General features: G+C 34.2%; 1 protein-coding gene across 23 annotated transcripts in view; it reads right to left on the reverse strand.

Annotated features, from left to right (window-relative positions):
* PPFIA2 (PTPRF interacting protein alpha 2) overlaps window positions 1–26,934 on the reverse strand; it is a 413,992-nt gene that overhangs the window by 145,734 nt on the left and 241,324 nt on the right. For 21 of the 23 annotated variants that reach the window (XM_045588288.1, XM_036456932.1, XM_036456935.2 and 18 more), the window contains 3 exons: window positions 19,412–19,513; window positions 10,470–10,634; window positions 4,049–4,123 (listed from right to left, as the gene is read on the reverse strand). In XM_045588288.1, coding sequence (XP_045444244.1) covers window positions 4,049–4,123; window positions 10,470–10,634; window positions 19,412–19,513 — 342 coding nt within the window. The remainder of the gene's footprint in view (window positions 1–4,048; window positions 4,124–10,469; window positions 10,635–19,411; window positions 19,514–26,934) is intronic. The other 2 variants (XM_045588296.1, XM_036456937.2) reach the window with 1 other exon arrangement.

Here is a 26,934-nt window from a genome sequence, read left to right on the forward strand (position 1 = left end):
TTTCACAACTTAATTCTTACTAACACATTATGCATAATTATAGAAGCAACCAATTTCAGGTTCTCTTAATCATACTGGCTGCTCAGCCTCAAATGTTTTCTATCACTTTTGAAGCTAAATCTTAGACTTTCTTCATAGGTGAGACTTGTCTAATCAGAATAAATATGCTTCTCCTCTCTGCTCTTCTGGACTTCTAGCTTTGCACTAAATTACATTTTACCAATATGTTTATATGCGCATCTCCATCACTTGAGAGCAAATTACATGCAAATTTGCATATTTTTTTACTTATTTTAATTTTTCCTACTCCTTTTCTGTCAGAGACTCAGATGATTTTCTGCATATGGTAGTTGCTCAATAATTATATTTTGAAGGAAAAAATCTTACTAATTTGATGTACATGATCAATGCATTGGTGTTTATTGAGCATGCTTAAAGTTATTAAGACTCTCTACTAAGGAAATAGCTAAGGAACAATGTGAGAACACTGGTTACCACACACTCTATACAATGAAATTTGACAAATATATATTGACCACAAGGGTCATATCATTGTACTGAGTGAAACAAATAAAAATGAGCAACATGCAGTCCATTTTCTCAGGGAACTAACAACCTGACTTATTCAGGCATATAATTAACCCTAATTCTTGGAGAGCAGTCCTAGTAAGTGCTGAAGCAATAAGCTTTAGCAATTTAAATTAAGGAGCAAAGGCTGCTGGCAAGAAACCATAAAATATTTCATCAAAATTGTGATGATGTCTGAACTTGAGTTTCAATGGGGAACTATAATTTCAGTGGGTGAATTAGAGTTGTGGAGGCATTCCAAGAGAGACATTAGCATAAGATTTAGAGGAAGCAAAATTGTGGGCTGCTTTCAGAAACAATGAATACAATGATTGAACAAGACCTTAGTAGAGGCAGTAAGGATAGTGGAAGTTAGAGCTGGATTTAAAGGTTAGGGCCATTGAAAAGGTGCTTGATGGTATATTAAAGGTCTATGTAATACATATCATTATATATTAATATAGTACACTATATAATTATGTTATTAATATATTAATATAGCACACATATGTAAGTTTATATTATATATTGAAATATGTTATAAAAATAATCATTATGATTGGATTTTGCTTAATAGGTTTAACTGTGAAGAATTATATAGCAGAAAGGGATAGGGGATGAGCAGCAGAAATCCTATATAATAAAAGGCTAATATGCAAATTGACCAAATGGAGGAACGACAGATCATTATGACGTGCACTGACCACCAGGGGGCAAATGCTCAACACAGGAGCTTCTTCCTGGTGGTCAGTGTGCTCCCACAGTTGGAGCTCTGCTCAGCCAGAAGCTGACTCACACCTAGCAAGCACAGTGGTGATGGTAGGAATCTTTCCTGCCTCCAAAGTGGTGCTAAGAAGCAGTGAGCAGTGAGAAGTCAGGGGTCCCGGACTGTGAGAGGGTGCAGGCTAGGTTGAGGGATGTTCCCCATTCCGCCCCAGTGCACGAATGTTGTGCATCAGGCCTCTAGTCTATTATAAAAGCCCAGGTGTGAAATAATAAATATTTAAATTATGGTGGCTTTAATGTATGTGGAAGATGATGAGAGTAAATAGATTGGGAAGGGTAGATTATGAAACAATTAAATATATGGATTGGAACTTCCTCAATATAGAGAGTTATGACAAATGCAAAGACAAGCACATTTTCAAATCAGAGAGAAGTGTCACATTAAGAGCTCATCTGTAGTATAGTATTATATAACTCCTAGTATTATTCTGCTCATATAAATGTACTTAGCATAGTGCTTAGAGGTTTAAAGTACTCAATAAATATTAGCTATTATTATTAAGTGATCAATAAAACAATCAAGTATGGAAAATGACATCTTACTCTAAAATATGTTTATTGTTTTATTTGTTTATAATAAAAAGTAATTAAAATTCAAATGCTTCAAACACATAGAGTACATATACTTGCAAACACAAGAAACAACTAATAATAACAATTTGGTATATATACCTAATTTTTTCTATGCTCACAGTAACATATTTTCATTATTATTATTATTATTATTATTATTTGTATTTATACAAAATTAGGATCATTCTAAGCAACTTCTTCCTTTTAGTAAAATAAAATGTTTTTGAACTCTTTCTAGAACAGAACATATATAGTTGTCTCATATTCTCTTTAATAATGCTACTTATTTCATTGCATTCAAGTGCCATAGAGAATTTAAAGGACATGGTAAACTAGGTGGAAATTATGGCTCAATAGTGCATATGGTGCCTTTGTATGTATTAGAAAATCAATCTCTGTAGGTAATTACAGCCCTGAAGGTGCATATCTTGATTAGCACATCCTGAACTCTTCAGTTGCCATTTCTGGAGCAAAGTTTCAGAGCCTCACTTGAATGTACAGAACATTTTTATTTCGGGGTTAATTCCAAGTGGTCCCACTACGCCTTTGTTTATAACAAATAGAAACTTTACCATTGCCACATTAAGCAAGACTTTCAAATTAGTAGTCACCAAACCTTTTGTTTGCTTACCCTTATTAATAGAATATTTGATTCACCCAAGATAAACATAAACGAAAATCAAAACTAACAGTGACAAAATAGATACACTTAACATTTTCTTCCTGCACACTCTAGGAATTAGCACACATATCATCTCTCCTGAAAGGACCGAGTTCTTGTCATTACCCATTATCTTAGGGGTTCTTTTCTCCATCCAGTTTGCTAAGCTTTCTGGTTGCTAAAAAGCTTTTTCTTTATATATTTTAAACTCTTGTTCCACCGTTTATGCTTTTTAACACTGTTAGTGTTTCATTCACATGGAACTTATTCTTCCTGAAATTAAAAGTCCATTACTTCTGATATTTAAATTGTTAAACATGGAACAAACAAAAGGATATGTAAACTTCCTCAATTGCCTCAGCTTATTTTAAAAAGCAGGGAGTTTGTATTAGATTTTTAGCCTGATTTGGAAATGTGTGAATTTGTTTGTGTGTGTAGTGTAAATGTGAATATTATTTTCTTACACATTTTTTGATAATACATAATTAATTACATTAACCTCCCAATTTTTTACTGGTTTATTAAACAATTCAATAATTGTTGAATTATTTTATTGTGCCCACTACTAGTAATAACAATATTGACAGTATAAGAATAAAGTTCTAAGAAAAAATCCTCATTAATAAAGTGTATATGTGTGAGAGTGTGTGTGTGTGTGTGTGTGTGTGTGTGTGTGTGTGTATATAAGAGAGTGGGAAGAAAAGAGAGCAATAGAGCTATTAAGCTGTATACACAGATTAAATTTGTTATTGGTACTTATACATTTATTATATAGTCTAATGACCCAAGTTCACTTGTGCACTAATAACCAAGAGGTAAAATCTTCTAAAAAAAAAAAAAAAAAAAAGCTATGTAATACATTCAACAATAAAGATAAATTTTAAATAAATATCTCTAATGTTAAAAAAAAAAAAAAGGAAAAGAAAAAACAGCTCTTTAAATCTGAGATGATTACAAAATACTTTCTTAAAGTCATGGATTAGATTAAATGAAATGGATTCAATGATGCCACTAAACATGGGCACAACGTTTTTTAGGAGATAAGAAAAATAAGGTCCCGAGGGAAAATATATTTATATCTCTAAAGAATTAATTTCATTTGCAACATTATCTAAGTTTAACAGAAAATTTTCATGTTTTTCAATTTTGGAGCCAAGTTTTGCTTCTCAGAAGGACCGGCATTCTGATTGCAGTCTTTCTCAATCCTCATCTCACTAGTTCATCTCACTAGTTCGCATGTCACTAGCTCTTGCAAAGACTCCTTTCATCTCTCAGTGACAGATCTGAATCACCGGAAATGAGAAAACAAGACTGGCAACCAGTTTCAACAGGCCTTGTTCAGTGGCAGATACAGAATGTAATTTATTCTGTGTGACAGTTTTAATAAATGTGACATAAAACACAAGGGATATCATGTTAGCAATATTGCACCTCAGAAGAGGAGAAAGTTTGGTATGTTACCTCCTGATTAGCAGCAGCTAGTTCTTCTTCCAGTGCAGAGACTCTTTCTAAAGAAACCCTCAGTCGCTCCCTTACCTGGAAGAAAAACCAAAAATGTGCCGTAATGTACATCTCATACATGGTAAACTGCTAATCTGTTACTAACATCATCAAAGGCAGTCACAGTTAGCTGTTTTCCCACTATTTATAGTCCTAAGCACTTGGGAATATGATGAATACATTGTCACCTCATAGTGCCACTGTGTCAAAAGAGATTTCCTTCTAACTAAGTCCTTTTAGTGTTCAGAGAATAGATTTTCCGGTGGGTTTGGAGATTGACCCATCTTGCTCTCAATTCTGATTCATAGTAAGTGAAGGCCAAATTTAAAAGTTTAGTAAGATTTAATGAGGAATATAGGTTAGATAATATATGAAATAGATAAAAACCTACAAAACAATTTTATTTTATTTGTAAATGTGTTTTTGAGAGAGAGAGAGAGAGAAAGAGAGAGAGAGAGAGAGAGAAAGAGAGAGAGAAATAAAGGGAGAGGGAGAAAGAGAAACATCAGTGAGACAGAACCATCCATTAGCTGCCTCCTGCATGCCTCCCACTGGGGATCAAGCAGCAACCCAGGCAACTGCCCTGACCAGGAATGGAACCGACAACCTCTCAGGTCATGGGATGATGCTCAACCAACTGAGCCACCTGGCCAGGGCCATAAAGAGCAATTTTTAAGTTGCAGTTAAAACATTCTTTTCTAATTAGCAAACAAACAAAAAGTACTGGTGCCCTATAAATATAAAATCTAATTTGAAATTTACAAAAATCTCAATATACTTTCATACTGTACTAGTGGCCCGGTACACAAAAATTGTGCACATTAAAAGGGGATTAATTACTGGAAATAATTTAATATTGCTATTTTCCCTTTCTCTATAATAGAAGTGTCAGAAATGAAAGAAAATTAGTAAAATGTATATGAAAACCTTCCTCCTGTCAGAGTCTGGGGTGCACCAAGGGACCCAGAGTCAAGTCCCCACCCACCCACATGCACTTCAAAATCGTGTGAGACCCAGATCCAGCCACTCCCTGCCTCATTGGGCTAGAACCATACCCAGCCAGTTCCACCCTTGTCAAGCCCTGCCAGGCAGGGAATGTAGCTCAGGTCCCCTGGCCCAGCACCAGGATGGGGGAGGGTAGAAAGGTGGCCTGAGGTCTCCCTGCCCAGACCAGGGTGGGGGGGGGGGCATGCCTTGAGGTCCTTTGTCAAGCCCCACCAGGTGGGGGATACAGCCTGAGATTCCCTATCAAGCCCCACCTGGGCGGGGGAGGGTGTAACCTCAGGTCCCTGCTGATTGCTTGTTAAGGCTCCTTATGGGAACTTGGTCTCAGCTGTGGGTGCAGCCATCTTTGTGATGGAGTGATGGTCAGTTAGCATATTCCCTCTTTATTATGATAGATAGGATACTGTTATCTGATTTATATTCAGGTGACAACTATGCTTAAATCCTAAAATAATCTTAAGTAATAGATAATAAGTAGGCGAAACCGGTTTGGCTTAGTGGATAGAGCATCAGCCTGTGGACTGAAAGGTCCCAGATTCGATTCAGTCAAGTTCATGTACCTTGGTTGTGGGCACATCTCCAGTAGGGGCTGTGCTGGAGGCAGTTGATTGACGTTTCTCTCTTATCAATGTTTATCACTCTCTAACCCTCTCTCTTCCTCTTTGTAAAAAATCAATAAAATATATTTTTAAAAAGAATAAGTATATGAGTGGAGATCAACATTAGTTATTTTCATTATGCTCAAATTCTCTGCAAATTGCTAATACATATACATAAAAATGGATATTTAATAACAAAGACAATTATGCAGATACTTCATGATATCTAGGCATACTAGATGGACTGCCAGGTATCAATTGTTCATATGAACATATCCAATTGTTCATAAAAATGTTATGCTGGTTTGGCTCGGTGAATAGAGCATCAGATCTGTAGAACGAAGATCCTGGGTTCAATTCTAGTCAAGGGCACATGCCAGGGTTGTAGACTTGACCTTCAGAAGGGGGTGTGCAGGAGGCAGCCAATCAATGATACTCTCTCATCATTGATGTTTCTGTCTCTCTCTCCCTCCCTCTTGCTCTCTGAAATCAATAAAATATATATATTTTAAAATGCATAAAACTTATTCTGATTAATAACTGAACAAGAGATACTTGGAAGAAACTTTTTTATGATCTAACTTAGGAAATACTTTTGTATGAACATCTTAGAAAGATTCCAAAAAAGCAAATATTCCCCAGGCATGAAAATAGGAGGACATTGATATGTGTAATGCAGATATGAATAAAGAATTTTAGTAGTTGTAATTGGTGTTTAACAAGGATGATTGTAAAGTTTTATGCCTACTTCCTAAAATACTGCTATGAAGAGGTTAAGGTACCATATTTTAAAAGATATATTAATACATTGGAATGATTCTAAAAGAGTCATCTGAGTCATATAAGAGTGCTGAAACCAGGCTATCTTATAGGTTAAATATTTATATTTCCATTATACTGAGCCTTCAAGAAAACAACATCACCCCTCAATAAATTTAGAACAGCATTAAAACTTGATATTATATTATTCATAAAGTAATGAATCTGAAGCTGTCTTTACAAGAAAATAATTTCTGAATATATTTTGAATTAGTGTTCCAAATGTAAACACTGCTGATATAAATATCAATACATTAGATGAAGTTTTACTCACATTTATATTAAGATGATTTGTTCTCTGTATATAATTCACCAAGCACTAATACTAATTTCTTTTAAACTTAGTAAAGAAACAATATGTAGGACAAAAGGGTAACTTTTCCAGGGTTTAAAGTTCACTAACATTTTACCTTGTGCGCATAGGTAGAACTCCATTGATAAGAAAAAAAATAGAATATCTGACAAGCCTTTCGCCTTTTTGCTCTGCTCTGAGCATAGCACCAACAGGATGCCATAATTACCTTAATTATTTTTGTTGTATTTGGTGTTCTTTTTCCCCCCTAAATATAAGTACACAATTTATAGCCTTGGTTCTAAGCTTAACTTTATTATTATTTTTTACTAATTGACTTTGTTCCATTAATCAATTCCTGCATAGTCTTTACATTAAGATATATTGATTGCTTATTTAGATTGGTATAGTATAACCCTCAAAATATATACTTTATGTATGTATAGAATAGCTGATATATAATCTCATTTGTTACATCTGTATTCTTCATAATGCTATAAAATAATTATGTGGGGGTTTTTCCTTCCCAGACGATGTTTCAAAGTCACAGAAATTGTATCCCTGGAAATTAAAATAAAATAAATCCCTAAATACAGCAAATGTGTTTCAGAATGAAAAGAAATTTTGGTGGGATAAACATACATTTAAATAAGTATAAAGTCATGGCAGGATTTCATTTTGGAATTATCCATCTTGTAACAACACCATTGTGAGGAAATCTTCAAATAGCAAAAGTTCAAACCCAGTTTTGGTACTGTTATATTAGATCACAGAAATTAATGGGGAATGCATATATATTTGATATTTTTGCTATAGTTGCCATATATTCATTGATCTTAGCTAAATGTAAAAATCCTACCTTACAACTTAGTGGATGTATGAATAAGGACATTAGTAATGAATACTGCCAGTCATTGTAATTGTCCATAGCATACCCAAGCTTTTATTTAGTGCTTCAGATGTTCTAAACCCTATATGATAAAGTTGGTAGTTTCTTGCTCTCAAGATATGGTTAATTGCATATTTGATCTTCTATTTGTATTTTAATATAATGCTCATAAATTAAATTGAAATATTGTACTTTTTTATGTCTGTTTCTGCAGGTAGTCCTATCATCATGAGAAGATTTGACCTATTCTTAGAAAAATTATCTATCAAGGTGCTTAGGCACATATTAATTCCTCAAAAGCTAAATGAAACATTTATTTTTAAAATATATTTTACTGATTTTAGAGAAAGGAAGGGAGAGAGATAGAGATAGAAGCATTGATGAGAGAGAAACACCAGCCAGTTTTCTGCATGCCCCCTACTGAGGATGCAGCCAGCAACCAAAGTACGTACCCTTGACCAGAATCGAACCCAGGACCCTTCAGTCCATGGGCCAGCACTCTATCCACTGAGCCAAATCGGTTAGGGCTGAAATACTATTGAAAACAGCACGAAGATCAACAGTGATATCTTTATATAGTTTTAAAGTTTTGTCAAAAGCTGAAACTTACTCATGTTAATATCGATAGTAATATTCATTCAACACTCACTGAGCATTTGACACATACTGAGTATGAGCTAAGAACTTTGCATGTCAGATCATACCCAATCTTCATGATAACTCTCTGAGGTAAGTGCTATTATTCTTTCCTCAAAAAAAGAAGATGCTTAGAGTTGACACGTGTGCATGTCTGTCCAACATCAGAGCCCAAAGTCATCATAGTTTTCCTTTAGGCTGCTGAGTATTATTTAGTTGATAATCAGTTCAGTTGTCCCTAAACTTACTAATATACAAGACACACATATTGAGTTATTATATCATATTATGCTTCGGGGGCCATGTCATAAAATACTTTAATTATACTGAATTCACTGAACTGATAGTAAATTATTTCTATATTCTAGGTTGTACAGCAATCATTTTCTTCTAAAATGTATGCACATCTATCAGATAATTTGTTTTAAAAGCTGTTTATTGATTCCTATTTATTCCTTCATAAAAGTATGCCTCACTTAAATGATGTAGGATGCTTCTAGAGAGCATCCCAAACCACACATTCTCAAGAACCTTTATTCAAGTTAGGTTAAATTTTCTCTGAGCAGGGCATGTTCTTTGTATACCTCTGGGATATATTATATATTGGCCATAGTGTTTAAAGTATCTTTATTTCTCTGCTTAAAAAACCCTGACACATTTTTAATACTCAGATCAAATGTTATCCCCTCTATGAATATATTCATGTCTTCCTTGTCACTTTCTCAAGCAGAATAAGTCACAATTCTTTCTGTGACTCCTTATCGCATTATGTACATCTTAGTAGTGCCTGTTATTGACATGTGAATCTGCAGTACTAATTTTAAACTCCTCAGCTGTAAGAAGAATGTATTATTTATCTTTTTGTGCCAAATATCTGCAAGGAGTCTGACACATAACAGATATTCTATAAAGTCCTGCAAATTCTTAACAATTTACTTTTGTAATAAGAAAAGGGATACAATATGAAACAACATTAAATATATTAAATGATGATTTGATAAGCAATATTTGTTGAAATTATGATTATAAAGAATCATTATATAATTTTCATTTTGTTTTATTCAATATTCATATAAGTCACCTCTCAGAGCTAAAATGAAAAATAAAATAATGTATTTCTAATTAACTGGAAAATAGAACTATAGTTATTATTATGAATATATTCCACATAATCCCCAGCTCAGAGAACATCTGAAAGACCAATGATAAAAATATATATGTATATAAATATTAAATAGAGCAAGAAGGACTGCATGTCAAAAACTAGATATAACTGGGTAAGAATCCCTAGTTTGGATTTTAATGCTCAGAACTTTTCTGATAGCTTACAATGAAGTGACCTAATTTCCACTTAATAAAATCCTAAAGCTTTATTAATTTTAAATGTTCATTCTTTAAAATTTACAAAATGGAAACTATGTCATAAACCTTACTAATCTGCAAAGGATATTATCATCATATTGGCTTATGTCAGGAGAATTTATCTGAGGAACAGCTGAAATGTATGGCTACTTAAAAAAAAAAAAAAAAGACCTAAAGTAGATTTTCTAATAATACATTATGCTATTATATTCAGAGGCTTAAGAATGTATTTTCAGAACTATGATATTAGAGACCTATAAATATTGTACGGTTACAATATATACCTCAAGATATGCTTAGTTGCCAATTAGTTGTCTCTAATGTTGGCATCAATATATATATATGCATTTCAGAGAGAGGTGGGGCAAGAGGAAATGAAAAAGAGAGAGAAAGAAAAGCTGAATGATAATATTAAATTTCAACTGGCAATAGGGAGTTGAACCATAATGTAGCGTAACAGAAGCCTATATATATCCAGTGACATTAAAAACATCCACATAGTTATGAATATTACCAATAATGCACAGTAATCCTGTTGCATTTATTGAAACTAATTTTCTTATAACTCAAAGTTATTCCTCTGAACAGACTGTTAAGGAATCAGGAGTGTCATGGGATGAAGAGAAGGAGCACAGTTGCTGCAATCCTCAGCAAAAGCACAGTTAAGCTGAAATCTTTTGCCATTACTATACTTTGTATTTTTAGTAAAGTTTGTTTCTTTTTTAATATAGAAGTAAAGTTGACATGTAAAATTGTAAGAATCCTTTTCCAATACTGTACCTTTTCATCCAAGGCCTTGTGGTGCTCAAACAAAGATTTCAGTGCCTTGAGAACCTCAACTTCACTGGAAACTCCCGAGGGGGACTGGGCTTGCCGTTTTACCACCGTCATTCTCAGTGACCTTTCGTGTCGTGACACAAGGCACTCCAAATGCTCCAGTAACAGCTGTTGAGTTTAACAGAAAATAGAATTATTTTATAGTTTTGAGTCATTAATCCTTAAAAATGACTTCTACCTTAAAAGATTGCAGGTTTACATAATATCTAGTGATAACCTCAGGTTATAATACAAGCAAGTGGCAAAAAGTGCAAACCTGAGTCCACACCAGTCTTCATAAAATACATTAAAATGAAATAGCATTGCAAGAGGGCATAGAGGAGATAAAAGGTGATGGGGGGGGGGGAAATAAACTAAATTGCATTTTTATTATATTAAAAATTACTAAATTTAAAAATATAATGTAAATTGCATACGTTCTTTAGGAAAATCTAACCATTTGAGTATGGATTCAGTAGAACACAACATAATATGTGTGACTTACTATGAAAATTATTAAAGAACATTGCACAATGCATGATGGCTTTGTTAATAATGTTTAAAGTCAAAATTAATTCCGTTTATATTTGGTTATTTAAAAGTTTTTATTTGAAGGAAATGTGCATAATAACCACATGGCTTTAAATGTGATTGTAATGATAATCACATGTTGTATAGTGATTACAGTAATAATCACAATTACAAGTTGCTATAGTAATTATATAGTGATAATCACTAATAATTTTATGTACAATTAATTTTTAAACTATATCATAAAAATGTATGCTATCAACTGGAACAGAGTAACTAAAATTTGCAATAGTCATTTTGGAAAAAGAGGTTAAAGGACAATTTTTAAAATCATTTTTTAATTACAGTTGACATGTAATATATACTGTATATTAGTTTCAGACATAAATAATTTTAAACTGAATAGTCTAGAACCTTCATTTACCAGTGTGGCCTCTGGAGCCATGATAGAGGTCAGGGATAGATAGAAGTCGGGTTGTTTCAGTATGTTACAGACTCTATGCTTTGATTTTTTTCTAGATAAAATTTGCTTTAAATGTTTCGTGACTTAGAATATCACCTTTACTTTATTTTATAAGGGAGTTCTGCCACTAAAAGCAGATATACATGAGAAGAAAATTAAAAAAAAAACTACTGGGTTATCAGTTATTGAAATGTTACTATTGAAGAATAACACATGACCAGTCGGTTTTATAGGAGAGCATTTCAGGATGATGATGGAAGTGTAGGCTAAAAAAACGGTGTCTGTGCAAAAGTAAAGCAGAAGTTACTCAAACAGGATGAAAAAGCAAATAGAAGATACTGGGGTGGAATTAAAAATCCCAGGATTTTTTCCGAAAACTCACACAGTAATGGAAATTTTTGATTTTTATAATGTCATTAGACTCAGTGACACATATTAGTATCATATTTCTTAATGTTTAAAAAGTTAACTTCTCTACATTTACTGTTTCTAATTATGGTCAGTGTCAGAAAACATTGCCATGCCACTGACATAAAGAAACATAAAATCCTGAGATTCTAAACATATACAAATCAGTAGTTAGAGGTCATATTTAAGGGTCAAAATAATAGTAATAGAAATTCTGTATGAAGATGATACAAATATTGATATTTCAATGTTTTTCTTTTATTTATTCTATAGATACATGCCAGAATGTATTAAATCCAATCAGTTTCAGGTAGGTTATGTAGCATTTTATGCACTTAACCTGCCTGTTTCTCCAACATCATCCGGTGTTCATCTTTCCCTGGCAAAGCATGCTCTAACCACATGTGCCTACTTTGGGATCCTCGATATGCTGGGCCTTTGCGTATGTTGAAACTTCTGCCTGGAATACTTTTCCTTTGGCTCATCACGTGACCAGCCTTTTCTCATTCTTTATTCTCAATTTAAACATCACCCTCGTAAAGAAACACTTGCTTGATACTCTATGTAAAGTAGGTCTTTCCTCTTCCCAGCCTCCATAATCCTCTATCTGAATCGCTTGCCTATTTTCTTCATAACATATCATGCTGTGTAATTTCTCAAGAACAATTTCACTAAATTTTATTCTATTTCCTCATTAAAATATAAACTCCACGAGTATGGGTACTGTTTATCTCGATTTACTTGATCTCGGTATTTGAATATTGGCTTATCGATAGTTCCTGACATTTATGGTAGTAGATACACAGTATTTGTTGAGTGGATACATGTCGGTAATACTGTTGTTTAGAATTTTAATATGGAAAAGGAGCTAATAAAAGTTAGATTGTACTGTAGACGTGACAATTGTGGTTGCCCCAAATCTTATGAACAAACCTTGCATATTTAATAGTTGCCCACATTCTGAATGTGTGTCTCAGTAACATAGGATCCAAAAAACATTTCCCAGTCATGGCTACCACTAGGTGGCAGATATGTGACTTAAGAGTCAGCTAGCCAGAGCCACCACATGCACAGGAGGGATTCTGAGGGGTGAGATGAGGAAACGTGATGGGCAGGGCATCTGTTTTGCTGGCCCAGGTAGTAGCCAAGGGTGCATGTTACTGGAACTGGGGTGTGAGGAAAATTTACAAGACTAAGAAATGTGGTCCTAGAACTTGTGCCTGGAAGCTCAGTTTAGAAGTTTTTATATACCTTAATTACTAGTTATTTCTCCTTGATTAAAACAGCTAAGCTGTACTCTTATGTGCAACTAGAAACTCTCATCTATAATAATAAAACCAAATGTATTATTATTAATATAAAACAGACTCCTTACATGCTTAAATGAACTTATCCTGAATACTCTTCAATACCTAGGAAAATATCCTACATAATGTATTCTTAGTACTTGATGATTTAAATTAATGACAAATATAAATTATCTAGCCTAGATAATGTGGCTACAGATATTCTAATATAGCATGTATCTATGAATTTTAAGCTTACAAATGAAAATAAATTAAAAATAAAAACAACTTATCCAAGATACCGCTAAAACTCTGCTAATTGCACCTTTTCTTGAAGCCACACTTTCATATAATACTTAACAAAGCTTGCAGAGGTACTAAGAAAATTTTCAGGGACTATATGAATGGCCATTAATCCTATATTGGAGTTCACTTTAAATGACCACAGCATATATATGTATACAAAGGAGGAACATGTCATATGTGCATGCACACATATGGAACCATTAGAAATTTTTGAATTAAATTTCTAAAACTATACATATTCATATTAATATCTGAATTTGATGTAACATTGTGCACATTTTCAATCACAAGTGTCATTGAAGTAGAAAGCACCCATATATGCATACACATGTATCTTCACCTGCTTTTCACTGCTAGGGTCTTCTTTTTTCTCAGTTGGATTGTATTTTATAGACATTGAGAAAATGTCTTTGGAGGAAGTTTATTAACTTTTTCAGGAATGGAAAGCTTTTCTTTGGTAGTGGCAGGTGTCTGTATTTGAACATTTATATAATTCCTTTAGATAAAAATAAAAGGGCATAGTAAGAATTTATTCAAATTAGATGTTTAATTTGAATTAAGGACAATTTGGTCTTAGTTTTAGTTTATGACCCATGAGATGAAATTCCAGATTTATTATTTCTGACTTTTGAAAACAAAGCTTTCTTTTCAAAGTTATGCAATCATTACAACCATCCTTTGAGATCTTCAGCCACAAAAACAGTTGAAACAGTTCCAAAGCAACAACAAAAATTCTCCACTCTGAGCCCAGCTGGCATGGCTCAGTGGTTGAGCGTAGACCTATACACCAGCAGGTCAAAGCTTGATTCTCAGTCAGGGCACATGCCCAGGCTGCAGACTGGATTTCTAGTATGGGGTGTGCAGGATACAGCCAATCAATGATTCTCATCATTAATGTTTCTATCTCTCTCTCCTTCTCCCCACCTCTCTGAAATCAATAAGAACATATTTTTTAAAATTCTCCACTCTGATATTAAGAGATAGTAGCTATATCAACATTTTTTTTTGTTTTCCTTTATCTCTCCATTAATTCAGATAATTTTAAAAAGCCATGTAAATTTTAGTAATCAAGTTGAGTAAGTTGAAATAACATCAGGAATAAATTATTTTCTCTAAATATAATTTTGTCTAAGTATGATCAGAGTTTAAAGAATGACAAGTTTTGTTTAATCACCTTTTTCTATATTTTATTAGTATTGAAATATTAATCAATAAGGCTTGTATAATAGTTTCTGTAAATACTTGCTATAATATTTGTACAATCAAGTATAACATTAGGATGCTTTTATTTGGATGTCCTCAATTCAATTACTTGAGGCAGTGGGATTTAAGAGCAACTCTAGTGATTACTTTGATTTCTTTCATTCACTCATATTTCTTTCATTCACTCATAAACCAGTTGTTTCTGTAGTGACAATGTGATATATAGCCACAACTTTCAGCTTGGACATCACAATAAATGCCTAGTATATTATTGTTTTTCTAAAATAAATTACTGAACAGATTAGGAATCAATTACGAAAAAAACCAAAACAAAAAAACAAACAAACAAAAACCCAAAACACACACACACACACACACACAAAAAAAAAACAAACACAAAAAAACCCTCTGCTCTTCCCTAAACACAATTTGTCATAGCACTTACGATTTGTGAATGACATAGGAATATGATTTCTTAGATACATAATAGCCAGTGGTTAAGCTAAGCAGTGGATTCCCTGGGTATGTCACCTAGCAGTTACTTATTATGTTAGTTTTCCCATCAGTTAAGGGGGGAAAGTGGGATTGCCAAAAGGTAAAGTGTGTTAGACATGTGAAACCCTTAGAAAAACATTTTGTATTTAATTAATTTAGCTATTATATTATTATCATTTTTATTACTTGATGTATTAAATAAACTTTATTCATTCAACTCCATTTAAACCTTCCATTTTCTATTTGAAAGGAGGTATACTTCATCCAAATATCAAACGGAGGGCCCCTTCTGCTCTATTTTTTATGATACCCAAAAATAACACAAATAACTCTATCCATTTATGAGTTATCTTTGTAACTGTCTTTTTGTGTTATTTCAATCCATATGTTAACTACTCAAGATAAAAGGACAAGTTTATGAGAACCATGGAAATTAACCAGGCAATTCTACTTTAAACTTTCTCACAATCTAACACTAATCAAAATTTTTTGCAGGTATGAGAAGAAAATACTAGCTTGTTTCTTTCTCTAAATGACCAATAAGTAGGTGTTTATAACAAGGGGAAAAACACAACATGTAGAAGAAAAATGATTACATAAAATCTATAAAACTGTTAAATTTAGCAACACTTAATAGGGCATTATGAAAGAAGAAAGAGCTATGGCTAGTTTTCAGCCATTTATATTTTTTGTGAGATGAAGAAGGTCAGAGGTGGTTATGTAACTTATATAGTTGTCATATAATCAATACTTTACACAAGGAAGACTTCATAAATTCATTTTTCTTTGACATAATCAACAACAAAAAAATCCTCTGTACAACTGATTTTAAGAAAAGTAGAAAAATTTTTTCTAGGTGGAGGATAGGTGAAAAGTAAAAGAGATTAAGAAGTGCAAATCACCAATTATAAAAAAAAAGTCAAAGGGCTGTAGGGGATATATATATATATATATATATATATATATATATATATATATATATATATAGGATATATGGCTAATAAGCTAAGTGTCTGTGTGACTGGTTGATATGATATACACTGACCACTAGGGGGCAGACGCTCAGCACAGGAGCTGTTGTGACATGCACTGACCATTTACAGAGAAATGACACCATGGACCTGCGCCCACAAAGCAACACTTGGCTTCCCCCAAGTGAGACACAGGCCCGCCACCACTCTGGAGCCACAGCTCACCAAATTGTAGCCAACTCTGCCAAGACCCTATGGCGCTAAATGTGACCCCCAGTCCAGCCCAGCCCAGAGACAGTGGTTGTGGGTGCCGAGTAATGTAGCAACTCTTGGCTTCCTCTCCCTCAAGACTAGCCTCCTGGGAGTTTCTTCAGCCCAGAACATGACTTGCTTTATAGCCAGGTGAAAACACTTTACACTGTAACCAAATGTCTGTGAAGTATTTTCCCATCCCTCATCTCATTTGATCCTCACAGAAGCCCTCTAGTAGGTAGATAGGAAAATCAGTGGAATCCTATTTTTTTTTTTTTCATTAGCTGGAAAATGGAGATTTACTAGTAGAAAGCTTAGAAACTTGACCCAACTGAAAAAAAAGTAAGAAATGGTGGACTTTGGAAATAACTTCACGTTTCCTCACTGTGCAGAATACAGTCAAACACTGCTGCAGTTAAATATTTAACCCTGTCTCTCCCTGCGCGATCTACAATAATAATCTGCTCCATGTTGATATTTACTGTTGTGTTGCTGACAATTACCTGAAGGAGAAATTGGGCTACCTCACTAGGCTGGAAAAAGTTTAGCTAAATCAAAAGCAGGTCTAATTAAGCAAGTTTATTCTATCTATAATAATAAAAGTGTAATAAGCTAATTAGACCAGACAGCCAAATGACCTTCCAGTCGTCCTTCTGGATGACCTTGAAGAAGTTGGGCTATGAGATCCGAGGAAAGCCACTGTGGCTGCAAGGGCTGAGTCAAGCCGCCCAGTTGAGAGGGCTGAGCCCCTTGCATGAATTTCGTGTATCAGGCCTCTAGTATAGTCAATAATACTGCACTAACTATGAATGGTGGCAGATGAATACTAGACAGATTCTAGTGATGACTTCTTAAGGTACATAAATGGCTAATCACTAATTTGTACACCTGAAATTATTATTTGTATGTCAAAATAATTTTAAAAGAAAGAAAAGAAAAACATTCTTCAGGTCTATCCATGTTTTCAAAGTAACTATTATTCATGTTTAAAATTAATGACTTCAATTTCTGCTGTCCTAATGGAACTTAATACTTGTATTTTGCTCACATTGACTCCTGAATAGGTATTTCAAATATAGTTTGCCTTAGTTCTTTTATTATCCAAGTTCCTTTGCAGATACAATAGTCACAGGTACTTTTGGGCCTCTTGGGATATAATATGGTGAAAACCGTGTGGATGCTGTCCCCAAACCTCCCAGTTCTCTGAAATTAGTCACAAGTAACCAGAACTGACACACTCCATACTATAGTGATTAATTCTTAGGCAATGTCTCATATAAGTTGTAGTAAACCTAGGAGTTTTTTCATGGATTTAACTTGAGTAATTATGTTGAAGGCATTGTGGCCATGGGTACAGCTCTGGAGTTATTCTGCTTAGTTTTCAAACCCCTTATCTGCTATTTATCACTGCATGACTTCTGGCAAGTTATCTTCCCTTTTCTGAGCTCAGCTGACTCATCTGTAAAATGGAGATAATTATAACATCTCCCACATAGGGCTGTGGAAAGGAGTCACAGTGATGTGGACAGAAAGCCTACATAAAGCAGAAATACATACACAACCAACAAGAGAGTTTCTGTGCATTTTAAAGATGAGAAATAGTTGAAAGCCACCTGGAGGTTTGCATCTCCCTCCATTTTCAGCTTCCGGCTCCTACTTTTACATTTGGGATATCTTGCTACATCAGGGAATGTAGCCAAAAGTGTTAAAATAGAGAGCAGTGAAAAAGGGCAGAATAAAGCTTGTGGCAGGAATAAACTTTAAATTTGGGTGGGAAAAATACAGTGTAACTTAAAAGTCAAGGGCAGGGCAACATATACAGGGAGAAAGAAAAAATTAACCTGACCCCTAAATAACATGATTTAAACTTCTCATTTTGTTCTATTTGGAGCAGTTAGTCCATGAGACTGGCTCATCAAAGTCGCAATAAAAAACAGTTTCTGTGTGCATACGTATAAAACAAGCCCCTGATGAATAAGGAGATAAACTGAATCTGATCATATAACCATTGTTTATGCAGCACTATCTCTCATTAGAGCACTAGCTCACTGTTTATGAAGCTATGATTTTTATATTGCTCTTAAGACCAAGCATAAAATGAACAAGTACATTAACTATACCTTGCTTTCTCAGACTTAATCTGTTAGAACTCTAACATTTAAAATACTTTTCACTTACTTTACATAAATTTGAACTATATCACACAAAAGTATTTTTTTCTCTATGTTTATTAGTAGAATAGCTGCTCTCATTTATGTAATTTATGTATTTTATTAAATTTAGTGACTTCATAACTAGAAAAGACGGCATCTTTAATCACATTTGGAACTTGAATGTTAAATGTCATGAGATTGAAATAATACATGGGTTTCCAAGAGGAGACTATAGTAATATTCCATCAGTTTCCAAAACTCAGAAATCAGAAATGTAAGTCTCCATGACAATCTTCTAAAACAGAAAAAGTTTGTCTCTTTTAACTTGGGGATTTCTGTTTCAGTGGTTTTACATTTTAAAACTTGAAAAAATATATAAGTAAATAATTTGCTCGGTGAGGTAAGGCCAGGGCCACAACACTCCCTCATATTACCTCATAATTGAAACTCACCCCCTACCCCCCCACCTTCCCCTGTGCCTATCTCCAGCCTCTGCGGCTTTGGGTCTCCCACTCCAGTATAACACTCTGAAAGTTGAAATTCTGTATTGAAACCCAGCCTTTCTTTTTAAAAATTGAAGAAAGCAAAAGGACAAGGGAAAAGGACATTTTCTAAGGCAATGTAGTGATTTAGTAGCCAAAACTCTAATTTAGGTTTCCTGTCTTCCTGTTTTGAGTTTTGTAGTATATTGTCCCTTACTTTAAATAACGGACTGTAAGTGATGCCTGCGTAAAGTCTTCCTGAAGTTTTCAAATATTTATTTTTTATGCACATTTGAGAGATAAAGCACTGAATTATATATAGAATCAATTTCAAGGAGAGGCAGTTTTGTACTTACTCTTGTGTTATTTCTTTCAGCTTTAAGTTCAGAAATTTCTTCTTCCTTTTCTAGAAGTTGTTCCCTACATGCATTTAATTCTTTTGTCAGTGCAGCAAATTCCTGAAAAGGGAATAAAACATATTTGAAGACACATTTCAGATTAAGAAAAAAAAAGAAAAAAAAGATTTCAACATACATTAAAAAAATCAAAGTCTAATCTTTTGAATGTAAAGAATGGAAAAAAAATGACTCAAATGATTAGCTCTATACACTAACAAAAAGAATAATATGCAAATTGACATGCATTCATCATGCCCACCAGCCAATCAGGAGTGAGTATGCAAATTAACACAACAGACTTGGATTGTTAATTTGCATATGCAGACATTAAGTAGCCAGGGGTGGGACACTTGCACTGTTGCCATGGAGATGACACAGCTATTCCACACTGCCTCAGCTGCTTCAGGCCTCTGGGCAACATGGGTAAGCAGAAAGGCGGCTCCAGGTCAGAGTGAAAAGGAAGCTCTGGCAAGAGCAAAGGAGGTGCCAGCTGCCAGGCGGAAAGAAGGCCCATTTTTGCATGAATCTTTGCATTTGGCCTCTGGTATCTAGTGTGTGTGTGTGTGTATTATTAAATTAACTTGATTCCAACATTCAAAGAATTTGAATCCATTATATTTAACATACACATTTTATTTTAGTATGATGCTTAGATGAATGGATAAAATATATTTCAAGATGTATCAGATATATCATACTGAACTTAACATTAGTATGATAATGTATTAATAATATAGAAATTTAAATTTGGCTAATTTTGTTAACCACTCAAAAAAATCTTACACTTTTATTCCTATAGTTATAGAGCAATGTTGTGACTGGATAATCAAAAAACACACAACAAAAATAACGCCACCAACACCAACCAAAAAATTCCTATTAACTGTGCTATTTAGACAATAAAAAGTTCATTTACCCATTAACAAGTTGAAGAAAGAAAATGTTCTACTTACAAAATAACAAGTGGACATAAGACTTGATAACATTATCTAATAGTCTCTTACTAATTTATATTAATACATAGCTTTCCTTCTTAATCGTAAGCTCCATATGAAATGGGACTTTGTCTGACTTCACTGCTACACTCCCAACATCTAAAACATAGTGAGTGCTTAATTAATATTTATTTTAATAAATAAAAATGGGTCACATTATGAAAATTTGGAAGTTTTAGAGTATTCCTCTGTGCAACAAATGACACTTTGAAGGAACCTTCAGTGTCTGCCTTCCCTCAAATTCAATCAGACAGTACAGGGTGGGGCAAAAGTAGGTTCAGATTTAGAGTCATGAGTACAGTACAGGAAACACAGAGTTCATTCTTGTATTATTACTTATTGATTATTGCATTATTTTTCATTCAAACAACTGTATGTTATATGAACAATTTTGCAACTAAGCAGTTTAGACAGAGTAAAAATTACTTTAAAAGGAGATCAATAAATCTAATTTGCCTATTCTGTTACTCTTTAAGTAGACATCATTTTAAAATATTTTTGAAAAATAATAAACAGATCGATATTATCATTAAATAATTTAGAGTGAGTCTTAGTAATAAAACTGGTTCTTGTCAAATATTTAAGTATTTGGAAAAACTTAGCTTCAGATTGAGAAGGCACTGTCAGAAGTTTAAAAAAAATGGGGGAAATAAGTTTGGTTAATGTAACCTCCACAAAGGCAAATTTAGTATAAAGTAAACGAATGTGCTGATTATACAAAGCACTGGGAAAGGTTGAGGGTTTATATTTTTGCTTGCATCAAACTGCTTATTTTGCTGAATTTTTCTGAGTGGCTTCAGCCCAAGTGAGCAGTTCGAAGCCATCAGAATAGAAGGAGAGGTTAGAATCAAGATGAAAGAGTCCCCTGTTCCATTTGGGCTGGCCTTACATATAAAGGCCCCCCCCCCCCATTACTGCTGCTTAAATGCTGTTGATATCCTCTGATATGTTATTTAACTGTAGAATGGAAATAAACAAGTAGAAAACAATAACATAATAAACATTCACATAAAAATTAAGCCTTTGTATAAACTGCATACTTTGATGGAGAAAAGAAGAAAGAAACCAAGGTCCTGTATTGTGCATTATTAACACACTAGAGGCCTGTTGCACAAAGATTCGTACAAGAATAGGCCTTCCTTCCCCTGGCTTCACTCCCAGCCACTCGGGAACCTGCAAGCTCTTGCTCCTGGCTGCCTGGGAGTTTGCAAGTCCTCACTTCTGGTGGAGTACCACTTTTGTGGCTCCCTCTGCCCCCTCCCTTTCCCCTCATAGCAGGCATCCTGCCCAGTCTGGCCGCTCTGCATGCCTGCTCATGCAAATTAACCTGCCTTCTTTGTTAGGTTAATTTGCATAGCCATTCTTGATTGGCACCATGGAGGTATGGTCAATTTGCATATTTCTCTTTTATTAGTGTAGATAGTCATTTAGCCCTTTCATGGTTTGGCTCAGTGGATGGAGTGTCAAGCCCCAGGACTCAAGGGGCCTGGATTTGATTCCAATCAAGGGCATGTAGCTCAGATGCAAGCTTGATCCCTGGCAACCAATCAATGTGTCGCTTTCACATGGATATTTCTCTCTGTCTCTTCCCCTCCCTTTAACTCTCTAAAAATCAATGAAAAAATATCCTCATGAGAGGATTAATAACAACAAAAAAGATGCAAATATATAGTCACTTAAATGTAATCCTATGCTCATGAATATTATGATAAAACAGAAATAAAACATAGCATTTTAAGAATCATATATTTGGGTAGATCTTTTTGGAGATTATCTTGCTATATACAGAAAGGTTAAAAAAACAAAACAAAAGAAATTGAATATTTCCAGGTAGTGAAATAATACATGATTTTTTTTATTTCTTCCTATGTATTTCTATTATCAAACTATCTGCAATGTAGAAATACACTTTTATGTATAAAAAATAAGAGAAAAATATAACTCTGCAAGTGCATTCAGGTATTCAAAATTGAGTGATGAAGTATCAATGTAGATTCATCAATTGTAAGAAATGTACCATGACAGAAATTAGTCAAGATGCTATTGGTGACAGATGGTTTTGCATTTTTTATTTATTATCATGGCACTGGTTATGAGTAAGTTATTTAGTGACTCCATGTATTAAAATTAGACTTACACTTATTGACTTCTTAAATATTTCAGGCACTACTTTCACATTCACTATCTCATCTTGCTCTCTAATAACCAGTGAGAGAGTCTCATTCCTATTTTATGGTGGAAGAAACTTGATTACTAAGAATTAAATTCAAGTTCACAAAGCAAGTCATAGAGAGTGAGTTAAGCCATGAACTTGGTTCTCCAGACTGTTTGTCCAGTGCTTTTCCACTATACCATTTTAACTTCAGTTGTTCATTGGGTTTATATGATTCAGATCTAGGGTGCATTTAGCAATACTTTTTTTCTTATCTGAAGAATTAGATAACCATTAATTACAATTACATTGCATGAACCTTCTTAATTAGTTCAAAGGGAGGGTGGGAAACTAGGAGACCCAAGGCAAGGTACTCCTTCCATGCAGAGGAACAATTATTAGACAGCATATTCTGCATATCTAGGACTGCTATAGATGCAAATACTTCACATGGAGTTAATTATCAAATGATTTTATACCTTTCCTCTGATTTTTTTCCCTACTCTACCTACTTTTCCATCCATACTGTGAATAATTAAGTTTTTATATAAACTTTTATGAAATAATATCAGAAAATACAATTAACATGGATTGATATGCCTGGAACTCTGCCAAGCAATTTATATAGATTATCTAATTCATCCTAATAAACCCCAGAAAAATACAATATCTCACTAAATAAAACTATATATTCTTATCAATCTCATATCCCCAAAGTTAGATACTTAGTAGCTGGACTTTGAACCCAAACAATCTATTTCATTCTAAGTGATGACAATACTAGTACATTGTTGTTGTTTTTTTCTTCCTGATCATGAGCATTCTCCTTCTAATTTGACCTTTCTGTCAATGTAAAAATTATATATTTTTTCAAGATCACAGAACTTTTCAGAGCTTCCTAGTTTTAAATACATAAAATTTAAACAGACTTTAAAGGATCCAGGGACATACAGGGAGGGACTAAATTATCTGGCATCAGAACATAAACTCGGGGAGAGGGACGCTTTCCCTTGGAAAGGGGTGCATCCTTATGGCTATCAGCTGATTTCTCAACAGAAACTTTGTAGACCAGAGGCGATTTGCAAGAAATAATCAAAGTGATGAAAAGCAAGGGCCTACAACCAATATTACTCTACCCAGCAAAGCTATCATTTAGAATTGAAGGTCGGATAAAGAGCTTCACAGTCAAGAAAAAGCTAAAGGAGTTCATCACCACCAAACCATGAAATGCTGAAGGGCCTTTTTTAATAAAAAGAAGCAGAAAATGAATATATATATATATATTATATTTCAAAAATATGAACAATAAAATGGCAATAAATACATATCTATCAACAATTGAGTCTAAAAATAAATAAGGAATCTAATGAATTAAATAAACTGATGAATAAAATAGAGCCAGAGGCATGGAAACATGGAACAGACTGATGAACTACAGAGGAAAGTGGGGAGGGGGAGGCAGGAAGATATTAATCAAAGATATTATATGCATACATACATTATCCAGGGACATAGACAATAAATAAGTTGATGAAGGCCTGGGGTGGGGTGGGATCTGAGTGGAGGGTATAATTGGGGAAGAGGAGATGGAAGAACATCTGTAATACTATCAATAATAAAGAGTTAAAAAAATAAAAGAATTTGGAATATCCAAATTTCCATCTACAATAAAATGGATGAATTAAGTAAACTAAATATATGTAATGGAATATTCTACAAAGATCAAAATAAGCAGGTGAGATCTTTATATAGCAACATGGAAAGATTAAAAAATATACTTTATGGTAAAATATAAAAAAGAAAGAGAACACAATGATAACAGAGTATTGGTAGAAGCTGAATACTGTGAAGAATAATGTGAGAAGAAAACTTCATTTTTACTTCACTATTTCTGATTTCAATGGTGCTGAGTTTGCTTTGAATCACTCAGATGGGAGTCATAGATCCGTTACCAACCACAAATTATACTCAACAACTTTTCAGACTAATCATTGTGTTCCCAAACATAGTCTGCCAAAATTCTTACTTGCCCAAGAACCAAAATTACTTTCCCTACTCTGTATTTTTCCTGGAATTTTAAGAAGCAATGAGGACACACAGTACTATATAAGTACCCACAGACCAAAGGGAATGTACTGTTCTTTCTCAGCATGTATTCATGCCCATCACACACACACACACACACACACACACACACACACACACACACATGCACTACCTATGTATTGGGCACTATTCTAAGTGCAAGGGAAAGGGTAGTCAAAGAAGCAAGTTAAAGCCCTTGCTCACGGTAAGGGTAAGGCACTCAGGCATTCACCAACCAAACATTTTACTCAGGAGTGCATCATTTTTAGCTACATCAATCCCCCTCTATGCTAGTTCAATTCATGATGTCTCTGAAGGTGTCATTTCTTATTTACCAACACAGTCATCTAATTTTCTTATGCTCCTAATTATAAATTACAAGTCTCTTAAATTACATAAAGTTGCTCATTTTCAGCTAAATTTCTAGTGTTACTGCCTTTCCTCATCCTTCTTGAAGTCTTATTTCTTGAGCATTTATTATAGGCTAGGGCTTTGTAGGAACTTTACATCTGTTACATGATTTAGTATCATGGCAGCCTTTTTAGCCTATAATACAGGTAACACAATTTGTATAAAAAGGTTTAACTCCAGCAAGGATCATGAAAGTATTTGGCAATGTCCATGCAGGTATCAACATCCCTCGGGCTCTTCAAACCCTAGAGCACAGGTAACCTTCCTTTTTATCTTAATGGTGGTTTCATCAGTGCATGCTGGCATCCAGCTAAGGGTGAACTTGAGTAATGTAAGTGGCTGAGCTGTTAATGTTTCAAATAATAGCTCTTCAACAGTGGGTTATTCTCAATCTGTTTCATGCAAACAATCTTCTCTTGTTTTGGTCCCACATGTGTTATTCTCAAAGTGAAAAATAAAAGGGCAAAATACATATTTACTCAGTTCCTGTGCCTACTTAGATTTCATGGAAGTAACCTGATCAGAAGAGTGTACAGAGTCAGAGCATCCTCTGTCATCCTCCTCCTTCTCTTCTCCTCATGCTCTTTCCACCCTGTAAATCACCACAGCCCACCAAGCTGCCCATCATTGGGCAAGTGCAGAACATTCTATTTTTATATTTTCATTGATTTCAGAGAGAAAGGGAGAGGAAGAGAGAAATAGAAACATCAATACTGAGAAAGAATCATTGATTGGCTGCCTGACAGCCCCCTCCCCAAGCCCCATCCCCCAAGGCTTGAGCCAACAATCCTGGCATGTACCCTGACCAGGAATTGAACTGTGACCTCCTGGTTCAAAGGTTGACACTCAACTACTGAGCAACATCAGCCAGGTGAACATTTAATTTTTATACATGTGTACCTTGAAGTCCATTTTTAAAATATTTAATATTAAACATAAGAGTACTGAAAAGAGACTGTTAACTTCCCTGACTCATTACAGAATGATGTGCTAACTCCAGGAGGTTTAGTTGCAGGGAGGGAGGTATATTTTCTCATTATTGAAATGTTTAAAAGGCCTTGGTTTAATAGGTGAGTCCTCACCTCAGTAAAGCAGGTCAGGAGATGCTGCATGGCAAGAGGGAAAGTCAACCTTTTAATTTCAAGTCATTGACAGAAGTCTGCAGAGCAATCTATGACAGTCCATTCATCACAATTACAGTTTAACATTCTTTACCTAGCAATAAAGCCTGCGTTCTCTAACCTTGTGGTTACTAAATGAGTGAACTGATAATGGCCTTATTCCTGCAGTTGTATATCTAAGTATAAACCAGTGTGAGAAAGAAGAGTAAAGTAAAGGATGAGTTGGAATTCAGCTTCACTGAGCACCACCAACACTCTCACCAACCACAAAAAAGCAATCTTTTAAGTTTATTCTCCAACCATCTAACATTTGTGCAAATCAAAACTAGCTCCGAGGGAAGCATATGGCCTGAAAGTATGCTGACTTGACCATCTAGCACTTAAATTAGACAAAACTAACTGCTTCAAAATGTTTTTATAATGACTTCCTTAGGCTATGCCCCCAATTTACTATATTTGGGTGTCTTCTCTTTTGGAAATTGAAAATTCTGCTAACAAATTCTATTTGTAATACTCTGTAGGAAGCTTTGGATTTTAAATATGTATATTTTTGGATGAAATTGCACATAAATTTACATATATAAAATACATCCTCCCCCACACCATAGACATAATTTTAGAACAAATTAATATCAGAAGTACTTCATTGGATAGATGAAACCAAACAATAAAATACCATATATTCCTTAAATTTCATATGTACACATATCTCTGAAT

Source organism: Pipistrellus kuhlii, unplaced genomic scaffold (assembly GCF_014108245.1).
Source record: "Pipistrellus kuhlii isolate mPipKuh1 unplaced genomic scaffold, mPipKuh1.p scaffold_m20_p_3, whole genome shotgun sequence".
Lineage (NCBI taxonomy): Eukaryota > Metazoa > Chordata > Mammalia > Chiroptera > Vespertilionidae > Pipistrellus > Pipistrellus kuhlii.